General features: G+C 37.0%; 1 protein-coding gene across 1 annotated transcript in view; it reads left to right on the top strand.

Annotated features, from left to right (window-relative positions):
- Nucleotides 1–20,104, top strand: part of SLC2A13 (solute carrier family 2 member 13) — a 433,421-nt gene that overhangs the window by 107,052 nt on the left and 306,265 nt on the right. Inside the window, exon 3 of the mRNA XM_004283474.3 lies at nucleotides 880–1,088. Within this exon, the coding sequence (XP_004283522.1) occupies nucleotides 880–1,088 (209 nt within the window). The remainder of the gene's footprint in view (nucleotides 1–879; nucleotides 1,089–20,104) is intronic.

Here is a 20,104-nt window from a genome sequence, read left to right as displayed (position 1 = left end):
CACCAATTTAAAGAGACCTTGAAGTTTATGTACTCTAACTCAGTTTAAAAAGATTGAGGCCTAGAGGTATTAGGAGATTAGTCCAGTGGTCAGAATAATTTGGAAAGATCTTTGATATTGATATATTCATATTGCTATTTTTGTTATTTATCTGGTAGATTTAAAGTGCTATGCTTATTTGTTATTTAGAATTTTGTCAGTCATTAAGAATAGACATTTGAAGAAGATGACAACTTAAAACATTAGCAGCTTTTTCATATTTCTAGTCATTTTAATAATGATTATTAGCATCTGACTTCATCTTTTTTCTGCTATCGGCTGCTATGTGCTTTCCTAACTCTCCCTCCACCCCCCCATTTTTTAAGTAAAGTGCTTTTTTGTCTAAAAAAATGATGCTTGATGGCAAAATGAAATCATAACTAATCATTTACAGAGAAGAAATAACTGTAAAGCAATACATCTGGGCATTTATTTTAATGAAAAGTATATCTTTTAAACAGATATCAGAGAGTTTTGTCTTAGCCCCATTTTTATATTGTAAATTACAGAATTATATTGTATTAGATAGGATGGTGATTTTGGTGTTTTGCATGTTGTGTTTGGTTCAGAACGCCTATCCAAAATTATCGTGACTTTTGTCCATTCTTTTTCATTGTAATTTGTGCGAGAGATAAAGAAGAATCAGATTTTTCTCATTTTTCAATTTTTCACTACAATATAAAAATATCTTTTCTGGTGACATGCACATATGATGAAAAGAAAATCATTCTAATTTTTACCATTATATGTTATTCCTAGTGTGGTGAACACAAACCTTTTATTCATACTCAATGCTATTAAGACCACATTTTACAACCATGTATTGATTTCTTATTACAGGTACATGCTGGGACTTGCAGCAATTCCAGCAGTTATACAGTTTTTTGGCTTTCTCTTTTTACCTGAAAGCCCTCGATGGCTTATTCAGAAAGGACAGACTCAGAAGGCCCGTAGAATTTTATCTCAGATGCGTGGTAACCAGACCATTGATGAGGAGTATGATAGCATCAAAAACAACATTGAAGAAGAGGAAAAAGAGGTTGGCTCAGGTATGTGGATTTTATACATATATGAATTTTAAAACTACATAATAGTTTTACTTATAAATTATATTCTTTTAGTATTATTTAATGTCGCTAAATGATGAAGTGGGTTAATATGTATAACTAAACCAAAATAAACATATTTTAATTTTAAAAGCAATATAATAATGTTATAAAAGAATGAAGAAAACACTGCCATAATGCCACTGTCCTCAAATAATTACTATTTTTATTTTTGTAATTTCTTTTATTTTAAGTCAGATATACTTGACATAGTTGTCATTTTGAGTGTGGGGACATTTTTTGAGTATATATTTTACATATAAATATTTAATATATAAATATAAGTATGTATTATTGACCTTCTATATTAAATAAAAGTTCAGTTTGAACTGTTGTCAAAATAAATCACTTTAGTAAAATTAAATACCTTGTTTACATGTGTTACATTGATTTCCATACTAATTTTTATAAAGACTAAGAATACTTTCATATACTAGTTATGGAATAATTTTGCATTTCCCTGTTTTCATTAAAATGTTTAATTGTCTAATCACAATTTAACCATGTCAGAAACCAAAAAAAGCATGGTTCTGGTTAACTTATGTTGATGAATTTATTTTCAGAGAAGAAATCACGTAGGGATTTAAAAATTCTCAGGCAAGATCTGTAATCTTGACAGTCTGATTTGGGTAAGCGATTTGCCAGATGGGAATGATGGGAAAAGGTAGACATTTTACAATTCCCGGCTGAATTCACATTCCCCCAAATTGTTTCATTTTCTCTCAACCTTCCTTCTGCCTCTACATTAATTGGTTGTTCAATGGAGATGCTTACTTATATTAGTCAAATTATTTTTCATACCTGAGAAAATGCCAAACACACACACAACCCTTTATTGATACATGTCATACACAAGTCTTGGAAGGTCTGTTCACTCACTCTTACTATCTTTTGGTAGAGCTGAAGAAGCAATAGAATGAACACTGCAGAAACTGGTCACTGTGGTAGCCACACATGGTTTGACTTACATATACACAGTACATGATAGTTACATACACAGTGTGATCTTATTACCTCCTTGCTCAGACGAAAGCCCCTCAGACAAAAGCCCCTAGATAATTGTGAGCCCACTCTAGGTGAAGGTCATTTTTAGCAAAAAGTTTCTGAGTATATACCATGTGCCTGGCATTTCCTATACTCTGCACATTAGTGCAAGTATTAAAGAGACTTTTGTTTTAACAAAATTAATTCACTTAGTTCAAGATTGTGTTAATTTTTAAAATACAATTTTAAGTGTCTATTTAAATTACAAATAACCTCTTTCATGCTTCTGTCTAAATTCCTCTCAGCAGCTGCTTGAATGAAATATGAGGTTGTTTCATATTGTAATCAATAACGTAATGTAATTACATGTAATCAGTATACTTGAAACCCATGTGCTAATAATGTGTGAGTGGAAATCTTTTCAGAGTATTAGGTTATATTAAATACTACTTAGAACATAAGTTTTTATTAATTTATGTTAAGGATAGAAACAACAACTTAATAAAAAAACACTTCTTGTTTAGGAGTAGGGATACCACTGACTTTACTACAAAGCATTGAACATGTAGCTTCACTTTGACTACTTAAAAAGTTGTGTGACTGGTCTAGCCATGCACTTGTTGACGATGCACGCTGTTTGAGTCTCATGACTATTTGGAATGTGTAACCAAATGGGTTTTTAGAAACTTGAGGTAGATAGGATTGCAGTTATCTGTGTCTGCTTTAGTTTTTATTAGACGTCTTTGGGAACTAAGTAGGACACTATTTTATGTATACCTATTGGATATAGATAAAATAGTTAGCTATTTACCTATTTCCTCATATTGCTTTATATGCACATTTGGCACAAATCTTTTTAAAAAAATTATATACATAAAATTTATTTGTTATGCATTACATATTGATAGAAAACTTAAAGGCAGATATCACTTCAAAGATAAAGTGGCACAAATCTTAATACCATAATATTATCCACTGAATCCTAATTTGTCTTATGCTTGGGCAAATATTGTAAACTTTGTAACTAATAGGATTAATAATTTTTCCATTTCTGGATTTGTATTATTTGAGTACTGTCATCTTGCTTAATTTTAAAACTAATCTCATGTTCTTTTATAAAGGTAAAGAATTAATAGCATTATGGCATGAATGCACACAGACAGTTTTGCCAGGGTTACACAAGCACCAATAATTTGGGGCTTCATTTTTGTGACTGATAAATTTGACCACAGTAAAACGTATTCTGCACAGTATGAATTTTATTGCATCATTTTCATCTCAGTTCAGTTGGAAAATAGAGAATAGTGCTAGGACTTGTGTTACAAACCACAAGATCCTGCCCTCAGTCACTTTACATTTGAAAAGATAGGCTAGATGGACAACTACACGTGAAGAAACAGCTAACTTTGAAATAACAAAAATGTTCTGGCTCAGAGAACAGTCAGCCATTGTGTTGGAGGGTTAGAGAGTGACTTGTGTTAATCTGTCCATGGATTCTGATGAATTTTGAGCCATGACTTCAAGCCCAGGAACTCTGAGTAGTGGAGGGTAGTTGCTTGGAGGGACGAACCTTGTCCTAGGCACCATAAAATACTCAGCTATTCCAGTAGGGTAGAAAATGGTTGTTTAATACGACCACCTTTCCTTTTGGCAGAAATGTTTTATCATCAGACGTGGTGGCTTAGTTACCTGCTACCTGTGAGCCAAATAGGTCTGATTCCAGATCAGTAAACGATGTCCTTCTCTCAGAGTTTCCAGTGGATTTGTGACTTGTGACTATAATGGTACTTCGTTATGTGACCCTCCTCTATTTGTAGGATTTTTTTCCTTGGTCACTTGAGTTTAAATTTGACCTCTTTGAGGAAAATAGGCATAGCTGCTGAACTATGTATTAATTTTTTGGATGTGTGAAATGTCAGTGTATATGGGACTTATTTACTTCCTGTTTCAAAACATACTTTATGACTTTATGTAGTGAATATGGTGGCTTCTCTGACCAGGTCTGCAGGAGAAGTGAGACTCATAGGCCATGCTGTGGAACAGGATTGGGTTATAATGGGATTTCATCTCTTCTTCTGCACATGACATAAAAGTCGACCTCTTTAGCATGTGATTTCTCCACTATGGGGGAAAAAAGGCAGTTTATGGAAAAAGAAGCAAACAGTTTTCATTTGTGTTCAACACTGTTTATACATCGTGTAGGACTAATAAAGTGAGACTAGAAGAAACGACAGCTTGGTTGGGAAAGCTCTCAGAATTGGGAGACAGGGAAATGAAAGACTTGTCCTGGCTCCATTCCAAACTTGTAATCCTAAAAGGATTTTGGGGGGAGCACTGAACCTCAGTTTTCTATTAGGTTTTTAAGAAAAGAGAACCAGATTATAACAGCTCCACAGTCTGATTTTTTAGTTTTAAAACTCTGTGAGAAATGCCTGTTTTAAAATTTCTAAATACTGGAACTTCCCAGGTGGTCCAGTGGTAAAGAATACGCTTTCCAATGCAGGGGACGCAGGTTTGATCCCTGGTCGGGGAACTAAGATCCCACATGCCGCAGGGCAGCTAAGCCCGCATGACACAACTACTGAGCCCATGTACCTCACCTAGAGAGCCCCCCGTGTGCTGCAAACTACAGAGCCCATGTGCTCTGGAGGCTGCACGCCACAACTAGAGAGAATCCCACATGCCGCAATGAAGATCCTGCGTGCAACTAAGACCCGACACAGCCAAAAATAAAAAAAATTAAAAATAATAAAATAAAAATTCTAAATGCTATACAAGAGTCTTTCATTCTGAAATACTTATTGAGTGACACTCAATAAATGTGGGGATGTGGCAGTAAGTAGATAGACAAGGTTCTGGCCCACTGGGAAGAGGTACACAACTGATAAATAAAAGAGTAAATAATTACCAGATAACTACAAATTGTGGTAATTGCTTTGAAGGAAACAAACAGGATAATAACATATTTATAGAGGGACTGAAGAGGGGCTACTTTAGGTGGTATGATTAGGAAACGCTTCTCTGAAGAGGTGAGTTTGAATGGTGATAAAGCATCAGCAATGTAGAGAACTAAAGGGAAGATGGTTCTAGGCAGAGGGAACAGCAAATGCAAAATGATACGTATTGTTAAGTTACCAGATTAATTTTCTTGGAACATTTTGATTATATATATATACATGTACATGTACCAGAGTTTAAAGACATTTCAGTAATAACTAACTATACATCTTTATTTATCCCAGGTTGCCAAGCCAAAGCTTGGAATTAGTAGAGACACAATTACTACTTTAAGAATTAAAGGCACATTTGAGTACAAAATAATATACCATTTCTAACATTTTGTTGCTTATCTCTTATGGTTTATCTTACTAGTTTATTTCACGTTGCATAGATGTGGAATAGAGTCATGACTTGTATGTACATGTGCACTTAGGCTGCTTCCAAGTCTAGGCTATTGTTAATAATGCTACAGTGAACACAGGGATGCATTTATCTTTTTGAATTAGTGTTTTGGTTTTCTTCGGGTAAATATCCGGAAGTGAAATTGCTGGGTCATATGGTAGTTCTATTTTTAGGTTTTTAAGGAACCTCCATACTGTTTTCCACAGTGGCTGCACCAATTTACATGCCCACCAACAGTGTAGAAGTGTTCCCTTTTTTTCCACATCTTCGCCAACATTTGTTATTTGTGGTCTTTTTGATGATAGCCATTCTGATAGGTGTGAGGTGATACCTCATTGTGGTTTTGCTTTCCATTTTTCTGATGATTAGTGATGTTGAGCATCTTTTCATGTGCCTGTTGGTCATCTCTGTGTCTTCTTTGGAAAAGCGTCTATTCTATGTCTTTGACCCATGTTTTAATTGGGTTGTTTGTTTTTTGCTATTGAGTTGTATGAGCTGTTTATATTTTGGATATTAATCCCTTATTGGTCATATCATTTGCAAATATTTTCTCTCATTCTGTATGTTGTCTTTTCATTTTTTCGATGGTTTCCTTTGCTGTGCAAAAGCTTTTAAATAGGTCCCATTTGCCTAAGGTGACAGATCCAAAAAACATTGCTTTGGTTTATGTCAAAGAGTGTTCTATGCTTTCTTGTAGAAGTCTTATGATTTTCAGTCTTACGTTTAAGTCTTTAATCCATTTTGAGTTTATTTTTGTATATGGTTTGAGAAAATGTTCTAATTTTATTCTTTTACATGTAGCTGTCCAGTTTTCCCAGCAGCACTTATTGAAGAGACTGTCTTTTCCTCATTGTGTATTCTTGCCTTCTGTGTCATAGATTGACTGACCATAAATGTGTGAGTTTATTTCTCTCTATTCTGTTCCATTGATCTATGTGTTGGTTTGGGGGCCAGTACCATACTGTTTTGATGACTTTGTAATATAGTCTGAAGTCAGGAAACATGATACCTCCAGCTCTGTTATTTTTCTCAAGATTGTTGTGGCTTTTCAGGGTCTTCATGTTTCCATACAAATTTTAGAATTACTTCTTTTATTTCTGTGAAGTATGCCACTAGTAGTTTGATAGGGATTGCATTGACTCTGTAGATTGCCTTGGGTAGTATGGTCATTTTAACAATATTAATTCTTCCTATCCATCAACATGGTATATCTTTGCATCAGTTTGTGTCCTCTTCCATTTCTTTCACAGCATTTTATAGTTTTCTGAGTACAGGTATTTTATTTCTGTAGTTAAATTTATTCCCTAGGTATTTTATAGTTTTTGATGTGATGGTAAATGGGATTTTTAAAACATTTCTCTTTCTGATATTTTATTTTTAGTGTATAGAAATGCAACATATTTCTATATATTAAATTTGTATCTTTCTGTATTTAAACTTCACTGTATTAATTGATGAGCTCTAGTGCTTTTTCAGTGGCGGCTTTAGGATTTTCTATGTATAGTACCATGTCATCTGCAAACAGTGACAGTTTTACTTGTTCCTTTCAAATTTGGATTCCTTTTATTTCTTTTTTCTTGTCTGCTGTGACTGGGACTTCCAATTCTGTGCTGAATAAAAGTGGTGAGAGAGGGTATTCTTGTCTTCTTCCTGATCTTATAGGAATCCTTTCAAATTTCACTGCTGAGTATGATGTTAGCTGTGGGTTTTTCATATTTGGTTTTATTATGTTGAGGTATGTTCTCTCTATACCCACTTTGTGGAGAGTTTTTATCATAAACGGATGTTGAATTTTATCAAAAGATTTTTCTGCATCTATTCAGATAATCATATGATTTTTATTCTTCATTTTGTCAATGTGGTTTATCACATTAATTGATTTGTGGGTATTGAGCCATCTCTGGGATGAATCCCACTTGATCATGGTGTATGATTCTTTTAATGTATTGCTGGATTTGATTTGCTATTATTTTGTTGAGGATTTTTGCATCTATGTTAATCAGTGATAATGGCCTGTAATTGTTTTTCTTGTTTTTGATATTTCTGTCTGTTTTTGGTATCAGGGTGTGCTGGCCTCGTAGAATGAGTTTGGAAGCATTCCTCCCTCTGCAATTTTTGGGAATAGTTCAAGAAGGATACATGTTAACTCTTCTCTAAATGTTTGGTGGAATTCACCTGTGAAGCCATCTGTTTCTGGACTTTTGTTTGTTGAGAGTTTTGATTATTGATTCAATTTCATTACTGGTAATCAGTCTGTTCATATTTTCTATTTCTTTCTGGTTCAGTTTTGGGAGATTGTACATTTCTAGGTGTTTGTCCATTTCTTCTAGATTATTCATTTTATTGGCCTATAATTGTTCATATGATCCTTTGTATTTCTGTGGTGTCGGTTGTAAGTATTCCTTTTTACATTTCTGATTTAATCAATTTGGGTCCTCTCTCTTTTTTTGTTGGTCAGTTGGCTTAAGGTTTATCAATTTTGTTTATCTTTTAAAAGAACCGGCTCTTCATCTCATTGATCACTTCTATTGTTTCTTTAGTTTCTATTTTATTTATTTCTACTCTGGTCTTTGATTTCTTTCCTTCTACTAACTTTGGGTTTTGTTTGTTCTTTTTCTAGTTCCTTAGGGGTAAGGTTAGGTTGTTCATTTGAGATTTTTCTCATTTCCTGAGGTTGGCTTGTATCACTATAAACTTCCTTCTTAGAACTGCTTCTCCTACATCCCATAGATTTTGGGTCATTGTGCTTTGTTTTCATTTGTCTCCAGGTTTTTTTTTTTTTTCTCCTTTGATTTCTTTTTCCATCCCCTCACTTCAGTCTGTGTGTGTCTTAGATCTGAAGTGAGTCCATTGTAGATAGCATATATATGAGTTAGTTTTTGTATCCATTCAGCAACTCTATGTCCTTTCATGGGAGCATGTAGTCTATTTAAATTTAAAGTAATTATTGTTAGATATGTACTTACTGCCTTTTAAAAAAATTGTTTTGGTGTAGTTTTGTAGTTATTTTTTGTTTATTTCCTTTTGTTCTGTGCCCTTGTGATTTGATGACTGTCTTTAGTGTTATGCTTTGATTCCTTTCTCTTTTTTTGTTTGTATCTATTATAGGTTTCTGGTTTGTGGTTACCATGAGGTATATGTATAGCAATATATGTATTCATATATATATATATATATGATTATTTTAAGCTGCTGATCTCTTAATTTCAAATACTATTTAATAATCCTGCATTTTATTCCCCTTTCCCAGGGTTACTTTTTTTGATGTCATATTTTACATATTTTTGTTTTGTGTATTCCTTAACTACTTATTGCAGATACAGATGATTTTACTAGTTTTGCCTTTTAACCTTTTTACTGACTTTGTACGTGGTTGATTTACTACCTTTACTGTATCTTTGCCTTTACCAATGAGCTTTTTCTTTTAGTAATTTTCATGTTTCTAGTTGTGGCCTTTTCTTTTATGCTTAGAGAAGTTCCTTGAACGTTTCTCGTAAAGGAGTTATGGTGCTGAACTCTTAGCTTTTGCTTATCTGTAAACCTTTTGATCTCTCCATCAAATCTGAATGAAAGCCTTCCCCGGTAGGTATTCTTTGATATAGGTTTTTCCCTTTCATCACTTTAAATATATTGTGACACTCCCTTCTGGCCTGCAGGGTTTGCAATGAAAAGTCAGCTGATAGCCCTGAGGGTCCCAAGTCTAGTGTCTGTGCACTGATGTGTGGTCCTCGGTCCTAGGCCCTCTGGTGGACATGGCCATGTCCAGGGGTGGCTGTGGGCTCAAGGGGTCTTAAGGCAGCCTTCCTGCTTTTGGGAGGCTGTTTCCCCTTCAGGCTAGTTGCTTGGCCTGAGGCGTCCCAGTATAGGTGCTTATAGCCTAGTGGGCAGGGCCGGGTCCCTAGGCTGATAAGCTAGAGGGAGGGCTTGCTAACACCACTGTCCATGTGGTAGAACAAGCTCCCCAAAATGGATACTGCCAGTGTCTGTGTCCCCAGGGTAAGCTCCAGTTGCCTCCTGCTTCTGGAGAGTCTCCAAGATCAGCCTGCATCTGACCCAGGGTCCTTTAAAATTACTGTTTCTGCCATAGGTCTCTGAGCATATGGTATGTGTGCCCTTTAATAGTTGAGTCTACATTCCACAGCCCTCTGGCTCTCCTGAATGTAAGCCCTACTGGCCTTCAAAGCCAAATTTTCTGGGGGCTTGTTTTCCCAGTGAGGGACCCTCTGCAATTGTAATTATCCTCCCATTTGTGGGTCACCCACCCGGAGGTGTGGGTCTTGACTATACCTCTGCCTCCCCTATCCATCTCATTGTGGTTTCTTCTTTATATCTTTAGTTGTATAATATTTTTTTCTGGTAGGTTCTGGCCTTTCTCATCAATAGTTGCTCTGTAAATGGTTGTAATTTTGGTGTGCCCGTGAGATGAGGTGAGCTTAGGGTCTTCCTACTCCACCATTATGGACAAGATCTCTTTATTTTTTTTTGTTTTTTTAAATGAAGGTATAGTTGACATATAACTTTATATTAGTTTCAGGTGTACAACATAATGATTTGATATATGTACCTACTGTGAAATGATCACCACAATAAGTTTACTTAACATCCATCACTACACATAATAAAAAACATTTTTTTCTTAACTTTTTCAATTTCTTATCCAGCACCAGAGAACACGTATTTTTCTAGGGTGGTGTCAAAGGAGAGTGAAGGCCGTTGCTGACATGCTTAGCAGAACCCCTTAGGCAGGGCTCAGGGAAAGTACGAAATAAGGCACCATCTCTGTCACTCTCTTCTGGGCTCTGCAGTGGGGGATTAAGGCAGGATCATTGGAGGGAAAATGTAAACAAAGAAAGCTTTTTCTCCCTAGAGAAATATGCAGATGTTGATGTTAGAACCATTACAGAAAGACCAGGGAAAGTGTTTTGGGAGCGTGGAGTTGTCAGGGCAGCTTCAGTGCAACAACAGATTGATAAAGGGAGCCAGGCAAGGGGGAGACTGGGTCCAGACCTCCGGTGGCAGGGGCAGCCTCCTGCAAATCTGTTCATCTGTTTACAGCACATGGTCATTCTCAGGAATTTAAAACTGTATGTGGACTTTCTTTTAAGGCAAAAGCTTTTTTGTGTGTCCTATCTATCTATCTATACACACACACAAACAGAAATATATATATATATATATATATATATATATATGTATACATATATATATATTTTACAGTTAATATTACCTAGATCACCTAAATCACGGATACTTCCAAAATGGATTTATTTCATGAAAAAGTGTCACTGAGAAAGCTGGCCCTACCCTTTGGGCACTAAAATCTTAATATTTAGGTATATGTGAGAAGTAGCAGCCTAGAGGCACTAACTAATGCTTTAAACTGAAATTAGATCCAGGCCTACTGGTTGCTAGTCACTATTGTAGTGCATTCAGGGTTACCTATACAGTATATAATCTTTGCAGAAACACTTACATCAAGAAGATTTACATTGTTTAATTGTATCAACAAATCAACTCAGTAATCTGGGAGAATGTTGGTTCTGTGTTTTCCCTTTGTTGGGTAGTTTAATCTCTAGCCTGGAAAGGAAGAATGCTGTAGGGTAGAAAATTTATTCAAGACCCTCCTGTGAGTTCGTTTTTTAAAACCTGGTTTGATTTACCTCTAGCTCTTTGGGGGTCACATCTATGGTGTACAGGAAAGAACACCTGCATCTCTCTCTTTTTTCCCTCCAGTAATTGTAAAATTAGGTCATCAAGACTCATATCCTCATAAGTCAGTTTCTTTTCCTGTGAACTGTTATTGTCTGTGGTCATTTCAACAAATCATGTTCTGCAGAGAGGTCAGAAAGTGTAGATATATATCATCGATTTTGATAGAAATCCTTACAAAAGTTTCTTTAGAAATCTAATTCCAGCCTATGACATTGCAGTGGAATGCTCATTGCAGGTGACATCTGCTGCACTTAGAGCAAAGTGTCATTTTTCCTAATATTTCTGGTAGTTTTGCTTATATTTTCTTCGTGTGATAGTACAGTGCTTTCTGACCCAAAGTAATTGCATGTATGCTATTTACTGGGTGAACTTGAAATAGATATTAACAAATTGTTTCTCAGCAAGATGACAACCAATTTTCCACATGTAGGCCAAGAAAACATATCTATATCTATATTCTATATTCTTGACGTTGTCACAAAATTGCCCAAATTGTCAATGTGTGAGGTTGTTATACGTATCTCCTATGGTAAAGGGTAGATTAAAATAAAAGGTCAAGTAAAAAGCTGCTTTAATTTTCTATCCTTGTGTTAAAAAGCTGTAAGCTGAAGGATTGTTAAAACAATATATAATTCTATTGTCTTTTTAAAAAAATTTTGATGGCTGTGTCAGATATTAGTTGTCGCACACGGGATCTTTGTTGCAGCGTGTGGGCTTCTCTCTAGTTGTGGCGTGCGGGTTTTCTCTTCTCTAGTTGTGGCATGTGGGCTCCAGAGCGCATGGACTCTGTAGTTTGTGGCATGCAGCCTCTCTCATTGAGGTGCCCGAGCTCAGTAGGTGTGGTGCACAGGCTTAGTTGCCCCGTGGCATGTGGGACCTTAGTTCCCCAGCCAGGGATTGAATCTGTATCCCCTACATTGGAAGGTGAATTCTTTATCACTGGACCACCAGGGAAGTTCCTCAGATTTTAGTTAAACTTACTTTTTTAGGCATCATGACTTATTTAAAAGAAACTCTATTTAATTCAACATGGCTTTAAATAAAGGTTGCTTTGGATTTTTTAAACTCCAGAGAATTTTTAAAATCATAAGCAGAATTAGAATAGTTCTTAGACAAAGAGATAAGGAATGGCATAGAGAAGATTTTCCACTCGGCAAATCACAGGAGAAGGAAGTACTTTTCACATTACCTGTAGCCTTTCAAGCCATTTTCACTGATTTGTATTGAAAATGCAGATTGTCTTGGGAAGTTGATAGGTAGTACTTGATGGTTCATCCTTCTGCTTTCTTGCTACGATGTACTTAAATCCATATTTCATAAAAAAAAATCCATGCTAGTTTTGACTATGTCAAATTTTTCCTTTTTACTCCTACACATCGTGAAGTTTTTCTGTATTTAATACAAATAGGAGGAGAAAACCCAACAAAGTACATTGCAAAAGGAATATAGTTCTTGAGTTGCTGCTTTAAGGTAGTTCATTTCCAACTTAACACTAAACCCATCATTCAGCACAAGTGATAGTCTGGTTTGTAAATAAAACTCTGGTCTGAAGTTTTTTTCCTTGAGAAAAGACAAGTTGTTGTGCCCTTTAAAGGTTACCTAGTGCGTGGAGAAGGTTAGAGGAATATTCTGAAGAAAACCCAATTATCTCCATCTCAGAGCGGAAGGCACATGAACCACTCTTGAATGTTGGGACTTTTTAGTGATAACAGGGAAGTTCCATTGATGGGCTGTAGAATCACAATATTAATAACCATGTCGTGTGGTATCTGAAGAACCTTACCTATTAACAAATATCAGAAGAGATCTTCTCGAATGTTTCTCAAAGATCGAAGAATTACTCTTAATTTTTTCTATTGTTTTATTTTTTTAAACATCTTTATTGGAGTATAATTGCTTTACAATGGTGTGTTAGTTTCTGCTTTATAACAAAGTGAATCACCTATACATATACATATATCCCCATATCTCCTCCCTCTTGCGTCTACCTCCCACCCTCCCTATCCCACCCCTCTAGGTGGTCACAAGCACCGAGCTGATCTGCCTGTACTGCGTGGCTGCTTCTCACTAGCTATCTATTTAACATTTGGTAGTGTATATATGTCCATGCCACTCTCTCACTTCGTCCCAGCTTACCCTTCCCCCACCCTGCGTCCTCAAGTCCATTCTCTACATCTGCATCTTTATTCCTGGCCTGCCACTAGGTTCTTCAGAACCATTTTTTTGCCTTTTTTTTAGATTCCATATATGTGTGTTAGCATACAATATTGGTTTTTCTTTTTCTGACTTCACTCTGTAGGACAGACTCTGGGTCCCATCCACCTCACTACAAATAACTCAATTTCATTTCTTTTTATGCCTGAGTAATATTCCATTGTATATATGTGCCATATCATCTTTATCCATTCATCTGTCGATGGACACTTAGGTTGCTTCCATGTCCTGGCTATCGTAAATAGAGCTGCAGTGAACACTGTGGTACATGACTCTTTTTGAATTATGGTTTTCTCAGGGCATATGCCCAGTAGAGGGATTGCTGCGTCACATGGTAGTTCTATTTTTAGTTTTTTAAGGAACCTCCATGCTGTTCTCCATAGTGCGTATATCAGTTTACATTCCCACCAACAGTGTAAGAGGGTGCCCGTTTCTCCACACCCTCTCCAGCATTTATTGTTTGTAGATTTTTTGATGATAGCCATTCTAACTGGTGTGAGGGGATACCTCATTGTAGTTTTGATTTGCATTTCTCTAATGATTAGTGATGTTGAGCATCCTTTCATGTGTTTGTTGGCAATCTGTATATCTTCTTTGGAGAAATGTCTATTTAGGTCTTCTGCCCATTTTTGGATTGGGTTGTTTGTTTTTTTGATATTGAGCTGCATGAGCTGCTTGTAAATTTTGGAGATTAATCCTTTGTCAGTTGATTCATTTGCAAATATTTTCTCCCATTTTGAGGGTTGTCTTTTCATCTTGTTTATGGTTTCCTTTGCTGTGCAAAAGCTTTTAAGTTTCATTAGTTCCCATTTGTTTATTTTCGTTTTTATTTCCATTTCTCTAGGAGGTGGGTCAAAAGGATCTTGCTGTGATTTATGTCATACAGTGTTCTGCCTATGTTTTCCTCTAAGAATTTTATAGTGGCCTTACATTTAGGTCTTTAATCCATTTTGAGTTTATTTTTGTGTATGGTGTTAGGGAGTGTTCTAATTTCATTCTTTTACATGTAGCTGTCCAGTTTACCCAGCACCACTTATTGAAGAGGCTGTCTTTTCTCCACTGTATATTCTTGCCTCCTTTATCAAAAATAAGGTGACCATATGTGCGTAGGTTTCTCTCAGGTCTTTCTGTCATTCCGTTGATCTATATTTCTGTTTTTGTGCCAGTACCAGACTGTCTTGATTACTGTAGCTTTGTAGTATAGTCTGAAATCAGGGAGCCTGATTTCTCCAGCTCCATTTTTCTTACTCAAGATTGCTTTGGCTCTTCAGGGTCTTTTGTGTTTCCATACAAACTGTGAAATTTTTTGTTATAGTTCTCTAAAAATGCCATTGGTAGTTTAATAGGGATTGCATTGAATCTGTAGATTGCTTTGGGTAGTATAGTCATTTTCACAATGTTGATTTTTCCAATCCAAGAACATGATATGTCTCTCCATCTATTTGTATCATCTTTTATTTCTTTCACCAGTGTCTTATAGTTTTCTGCATACAGGTCTTTTGTCCCCTTAGGTAGGTTTATTCCTAGGTATTTTATTCTTTTTGTTGGAATGGTAAATGAGAGTGTTTCCTTAATTCCTCTTTCAGATTTTTCATCATTAGTATATAGGAAGGCAAGAGATTTCTGTGCATTAGTTTCGTATCCTACTACTTTACCCAATTCATTGATTAGCTCTAGTAGTTTTCTGGTAGCATCTTTAGGATTTTCTATGTATAGTATCATGTCATCTGCAAACAGTGACAGCTCTACTTCTTTTCCGATTTGGATTCCTTTTATTTCTTTTTCTTCTCTGATTGCTGTGGCTAAAACTTCCAAAACTATGTTGTATAGTAGTGGTGACAGTGGGCATCCTTGTCTTGTTCCTGATTTTAGTTGTAATGGTTTCAGTTTGTCACCATTGAGAACGATGTTGGCTGTGCGTTTGTCATATATGGCCTTTATTATGTTGAGGTAAGTTTCCTCTATGCATACTTTCTGCAGGGTTTTTATCATAAATGGGTGTTGAATATTGTCAAGCTTTTTCTGCATCTATTGAGATGATCATATGGTTTTTCTCCTTCAGTCTGTTAATACGGTTTATCACATTGTTTGATTTGTGTATATTGAAGAATCCTTGCACTCCTGGGATAAACCCCACTTGCTCATGGTGTATGATCCTTTTAATGTGCTGTTGGTTTCTGTTTGCTAGTATTTTGTTGAGGATTTTTGCATTTATGTTCATCAGTGATATTGGCCTCTAGTTTTCTTTTTTTTTTTGGCTTCTTTGTCTGGTTTTGGCATCTGGGTGATGGTGGCCTTGTAGAATGAGTTTGGGAGTATTCCTCCCTCTGCTATATTTTGGAAGAGTTTGAGAAGGATAGGTGTTAGCTCTTCTCTAAATGTTTGATAGAATTCGCCCGTGAAGTCATCTGGTCCTGGGCTTTTGTTTGTTGGAAGATTTTTTTTGTTTGTTTGGTTTTTTTTTTCATTATGCAGGCCTCTCACCATTGCGGCCTCTCCCGTTGCGGAGCACAGGCTCTGGACGCACAGGCTCAGAGGCTATGGGTCATGGGCCCAGGTGCTCCGCGGCATGTGGGATCTTCCCGGACCGGGGCACGAACCCGTGTCCCCTGCATCGGCAGGCGGACTCTCAACCACTGCGCCACCAGGGAAGCCCATGTTGGAAGATTTTTAATCACAGTTTGAATTTCAGTGCTTGTGACTGATCTGTTCATATTTTCTGTTTCTTCCTGGTTCAGTCTCGGAAGGTTGTGCTTTTCTAAGAATTTGTCCATTTCTTCCAGGTTGTCCATTTTATTGGAATATAGTTACTTGTAGTAATCTCTCATGATCCTTTGCATTTCTGCATTGTGAGTTGTTACTTCTCCTTTTTCATTTCTAATTCTGTTGATTTGAGTCTTCTCCCTTTTTTTCTTGATGAGCTTGGCTGATGGTTTATCTATTTTGTTTATCTTCTCAAAGAACCAGCTTTTAGTTTTATTGATCTTTGCTACTGTTTCCTTCATTTCTTTTTCATTTATTTCTGACCTGACCTTTATGATTTCTTTGCTTCTGCTAACCTTGGGTTTTTTTGTTCTTCTTTCTCTAATTGCTTTAGGTGTGAGGTTAGGTTGTTTACTTGAGATGCTTCTTGTTTCTTAAGGTAGGATTGTATTGCTATAAACTTCCCTCTTAGCACTGCTTTTGCTGCATCCCATAGGTTTTGGGTCGTCGTGTTTTCATTGGCATTTGTTTCTAGGTATTTTTTGATTTCCTCATTGATTTCTTCAGTGATCTCTTGGTTATTTAGTAGCGTATTGTTTAGCTTCCATGTGTTTTTACAGATTTTTTTCCCATAATTGATATCTAGTCTCATAGCATTGTGGTTGGAAAAAATACCTGATACGATTTCAATTTTCTCAAATTTACCAAGGCTTGATTTGTGACCCAAGATATGATCCATCGTGGAGAATGTTCCATGAGCACTTGAGAAGAAAGTGTATTCTGTTGTTTTTGGATGGAATGTCCTATAAATATCAATTAAGTCCATCTTGTTTAATGTATTATTTAAACCTTGTGTTTCCTTATTTATTTTCATTTTGGATGACATGTCCTTTGGTGAAAATAGGGTGTTAAAGTCCCCTACTATTATTGTGTTACTGTCAATTTCCCATTTTATGGCTGTTAGCATTTGCCTTATGTATTGAGGTGCTCCTATGTTGGGTGCATAAATATTTACAATTGTTATGTCTTTTTCTTGGATTGATCCCTTGATCATTATGTAGTGTCCTTCTTTGTCTCTTGTGATAGTCTTTATTTTAGTCTATTTTGTCTGATACGCGAATTGCTACTCCAGCTTTCTTGTGATTTCCATTTGCATGGAATATCCTTTTCCATCCCCTCACTTTCAGTCTGTATGTGTCCCTAGGTCTGAAGTGGGTCTCTCGTATAAAATATATATACATGAGTCTTGTTTTTGTATCTATTCAGCCAGTCTGTGTCTTTTTGTTGGAGCATTTAATCCATTTACATTTAAGGTAGTTATAGATATGTATGTTCCTATTACCATTTTCTTAATTGTTTTGGGTTTTTATTGTCTTTTCCTTCTCTTGTGTTTCCTGCCTATAGAAGTTCCTTTAGCATTTATTGTAAAGCTGGTTTGGTGGTGCTGAATTCTCTTAGGTTTTGCTTGTCTCTAAAGGTTTTAATTTCTCCTTTGAATCTTAATGAGATCCTTGCTGGTTAGAGTAATCTTGGTTGTAGGTTTTTCCCTTTCATCACTTTAAATATGTCCTACCCCTCCTTTCTGGCTTGCAGAGTTTCTGCTGAAAGACCAGCTGTTAACCTAATGGGGATTCCCTTCTATGTTATTTGTTGGTTTTCCCTTGCTGCTTTTAATATGTTTTCTTTGTATTTAATTTTTGATAGTTTGATTAATATCTCTCTTGGCGTGTTTCTCCATGGATTTATCCTGTATGGGAGTCTCTGTGCTTCCTGGACTTGATTGACTCTTTCCTTTCCCATATTAGGGAAGTTTTCAACTATAATCTCTTCAGATATTTTCTCACTCCCTTTCTCTTTCTCTTCCTCTTCTGAGACCCCTATAATTCGAGTGTTGGTGCATTTAATGTTGTCCCCAAGGTCTCTGAGACTGTCCTCAATTCTTTTCATTCTTTTTTCGTTATTCTGCTCTGCAATAGTTATTTCCACTATTTTATCTTCCAGGTCACTTATCCGTTCTTCTCCCTTAGCTATTCTGCTATCGATTCCTTCTAGAGAGTTTTTTATTTCATTTATTGTGTTGTTCATTTTTATTGTTTGTTTGCTCTTTAGTTCTTCTAGGTCCTTGTTAAACGTTTCTTGTGTTTTCTACATTCTATTTCCAAGATTTTGTATCATCTTTACTATCATTAGTCTGAATTCTTTTTCAGGTAGCCTCTCTATTTCCTCTTCATTTGTTTAGTCTGGTGGGGTTTTGCCTTGCTCCTTCATCTGCTGTGTGTTCGTCTTCTCATTTTGCTTAACTTACTGTGTTTGGGTCTACTTTTCGCTGGTTGCATGTTCGTACTTCCCATTGTTTTTGGTGTCCGCCCCCTGTGGCTAAGGTTGGTTCAGTGGGTTGTGTAGGCATCTTGGTGGAGGGGACTGGTGCCTGCGTTCTGTTAGATAAGGCTGGATCTTATCTTTCTGTTGGGCAGGACAGCATCTGGTGGTGTGTTTTGGGGTGTCTGTGACCTTATTATAATTTTAGGCAGCCTCTCTGCTAATCGGTGGGGTTGTGTTCCTGTCTTGCTAGTTGTTTGGCACAGGTTGTCCAGCACTGTAGCTTGCTGTTTGTTGAGTGGTACTCGGTCTTAGCTTTGAGATGGAGATCTCTGGGAGAGCTTTTACCATTTGATGTTATGTGGAGCCGGGAGGTCTCTGGTGGACCAGTGTCTTGATCTCGGCTCTCCCACCTCAGAGGCACAGGCCTGACATCCGGCCGGAGCAGCAAGACCATGTCAGGCACATGGTTAGAAGAAAAGGGTGAGAAAAAGAAAGAGAGAGAGGGAGGGAGGGAGGGAGGGAGGGAGGGAGATGGAGGGAGGGAGGGAGGGAGGGAGGGGGAGAGAGAGAGAGAGAGAAAGAAAGAAATAAAAATAAATAAATAAATGAAATAAAGTTATTAAAATAAGAAATAAAAATAATTTTTTAAATAAAAAAATTAAAAAGTAATTAAAAAAGAAGAAAAGAAAGAAAGAAGAGAGCAACCAAACCAAAAAACCAATCCACCTATGATAACAAGTGCTAAAAACTATACTAAAAAAAAAAAATCCCAGACAGGACCCGAGGCCAAATGGTAAAAGCAAAGCTATACAGACAAAATCACACAAAGAAGCATACACATTCACAAAAAGAGACAAAGGAAAAATATATATATATGTCTATGTATATATAAAAAAAAGGAAGAGAGCAACCAAATCAATAAACAGATCTACCAATGATAATTAAATTTAAATACTAAACTACGATAAACATAAATTCAGAAACAAATTAGATGCAGAAAGCAAGCCTCAAGTCTACAGTTGCTCCCAAAGTCCACCGCTTCAGTTTTGGAATGATTTGTTGTCTATTCAGGTATTCCAGAGATGCAGGGTACATCAAGTTGATTGTGGAGATTTAATCGCTGCTCCTGAGGCTGCTGGGAGAAATTTCCCTTTCTCTTCTTTGTTCTCACAGCTCCTGGGGTTCAGCTTTGGATTTGGCCCTGCCTCTGCATGTAGGTCGCCTGAGGGCGTCTGTTCCCATCCTGTCTGGATGGGGTTAAAGGAGCAGCTGATTAGGGGGCTCTGGCTCCCTCAGGCTGGTGGGAGGGAGGGGTACGGAATGCGGGGCGAGCCTGCGGTGGAAGAGGCCGGCGTGACGTTGCAACAGCCTGAGGTACGCTGTGTGTTCTCCTGGGGAAGTTGTCCCTGGATCACGGGACCCTGTCAGTGGCGGGCTGCACAGGCTCCCAGGAGGGGAGGTGTGGATGGTGACCCATGCTTGCACACAGGCTTCTTGGTGGCTGCAGCAGCAGCCTTAGCATTTCATGCCTGTCTCTGGGGTCTGTGCTGATAGCCGTGGCTTGCGCCCGTCTCTGGAGCTTGTTTAGGCAGTGCTCTGAATCCCCTTTCCTCGCGCAACCC

Source organism: Orcinus orca, chromosome 11 (assembly GCF_937001465.1).
Source record: "Orcinus orca chromosome 11, mOrcOrc1.1, whole genome shotgun sequence".
In the NCBI taxonomy this organism is placed as follows: Eukaryota; Metazoa; Chordata; class Mammalia; order Artiodactyla; family Delphinidae; genus Orcinus; species Orcinus orca.
The sequence above is the reverse complement of the archived record's forward strand: the minus strand, read 5'-3'. Positions and strand labels throughout refer to the sequence as shown.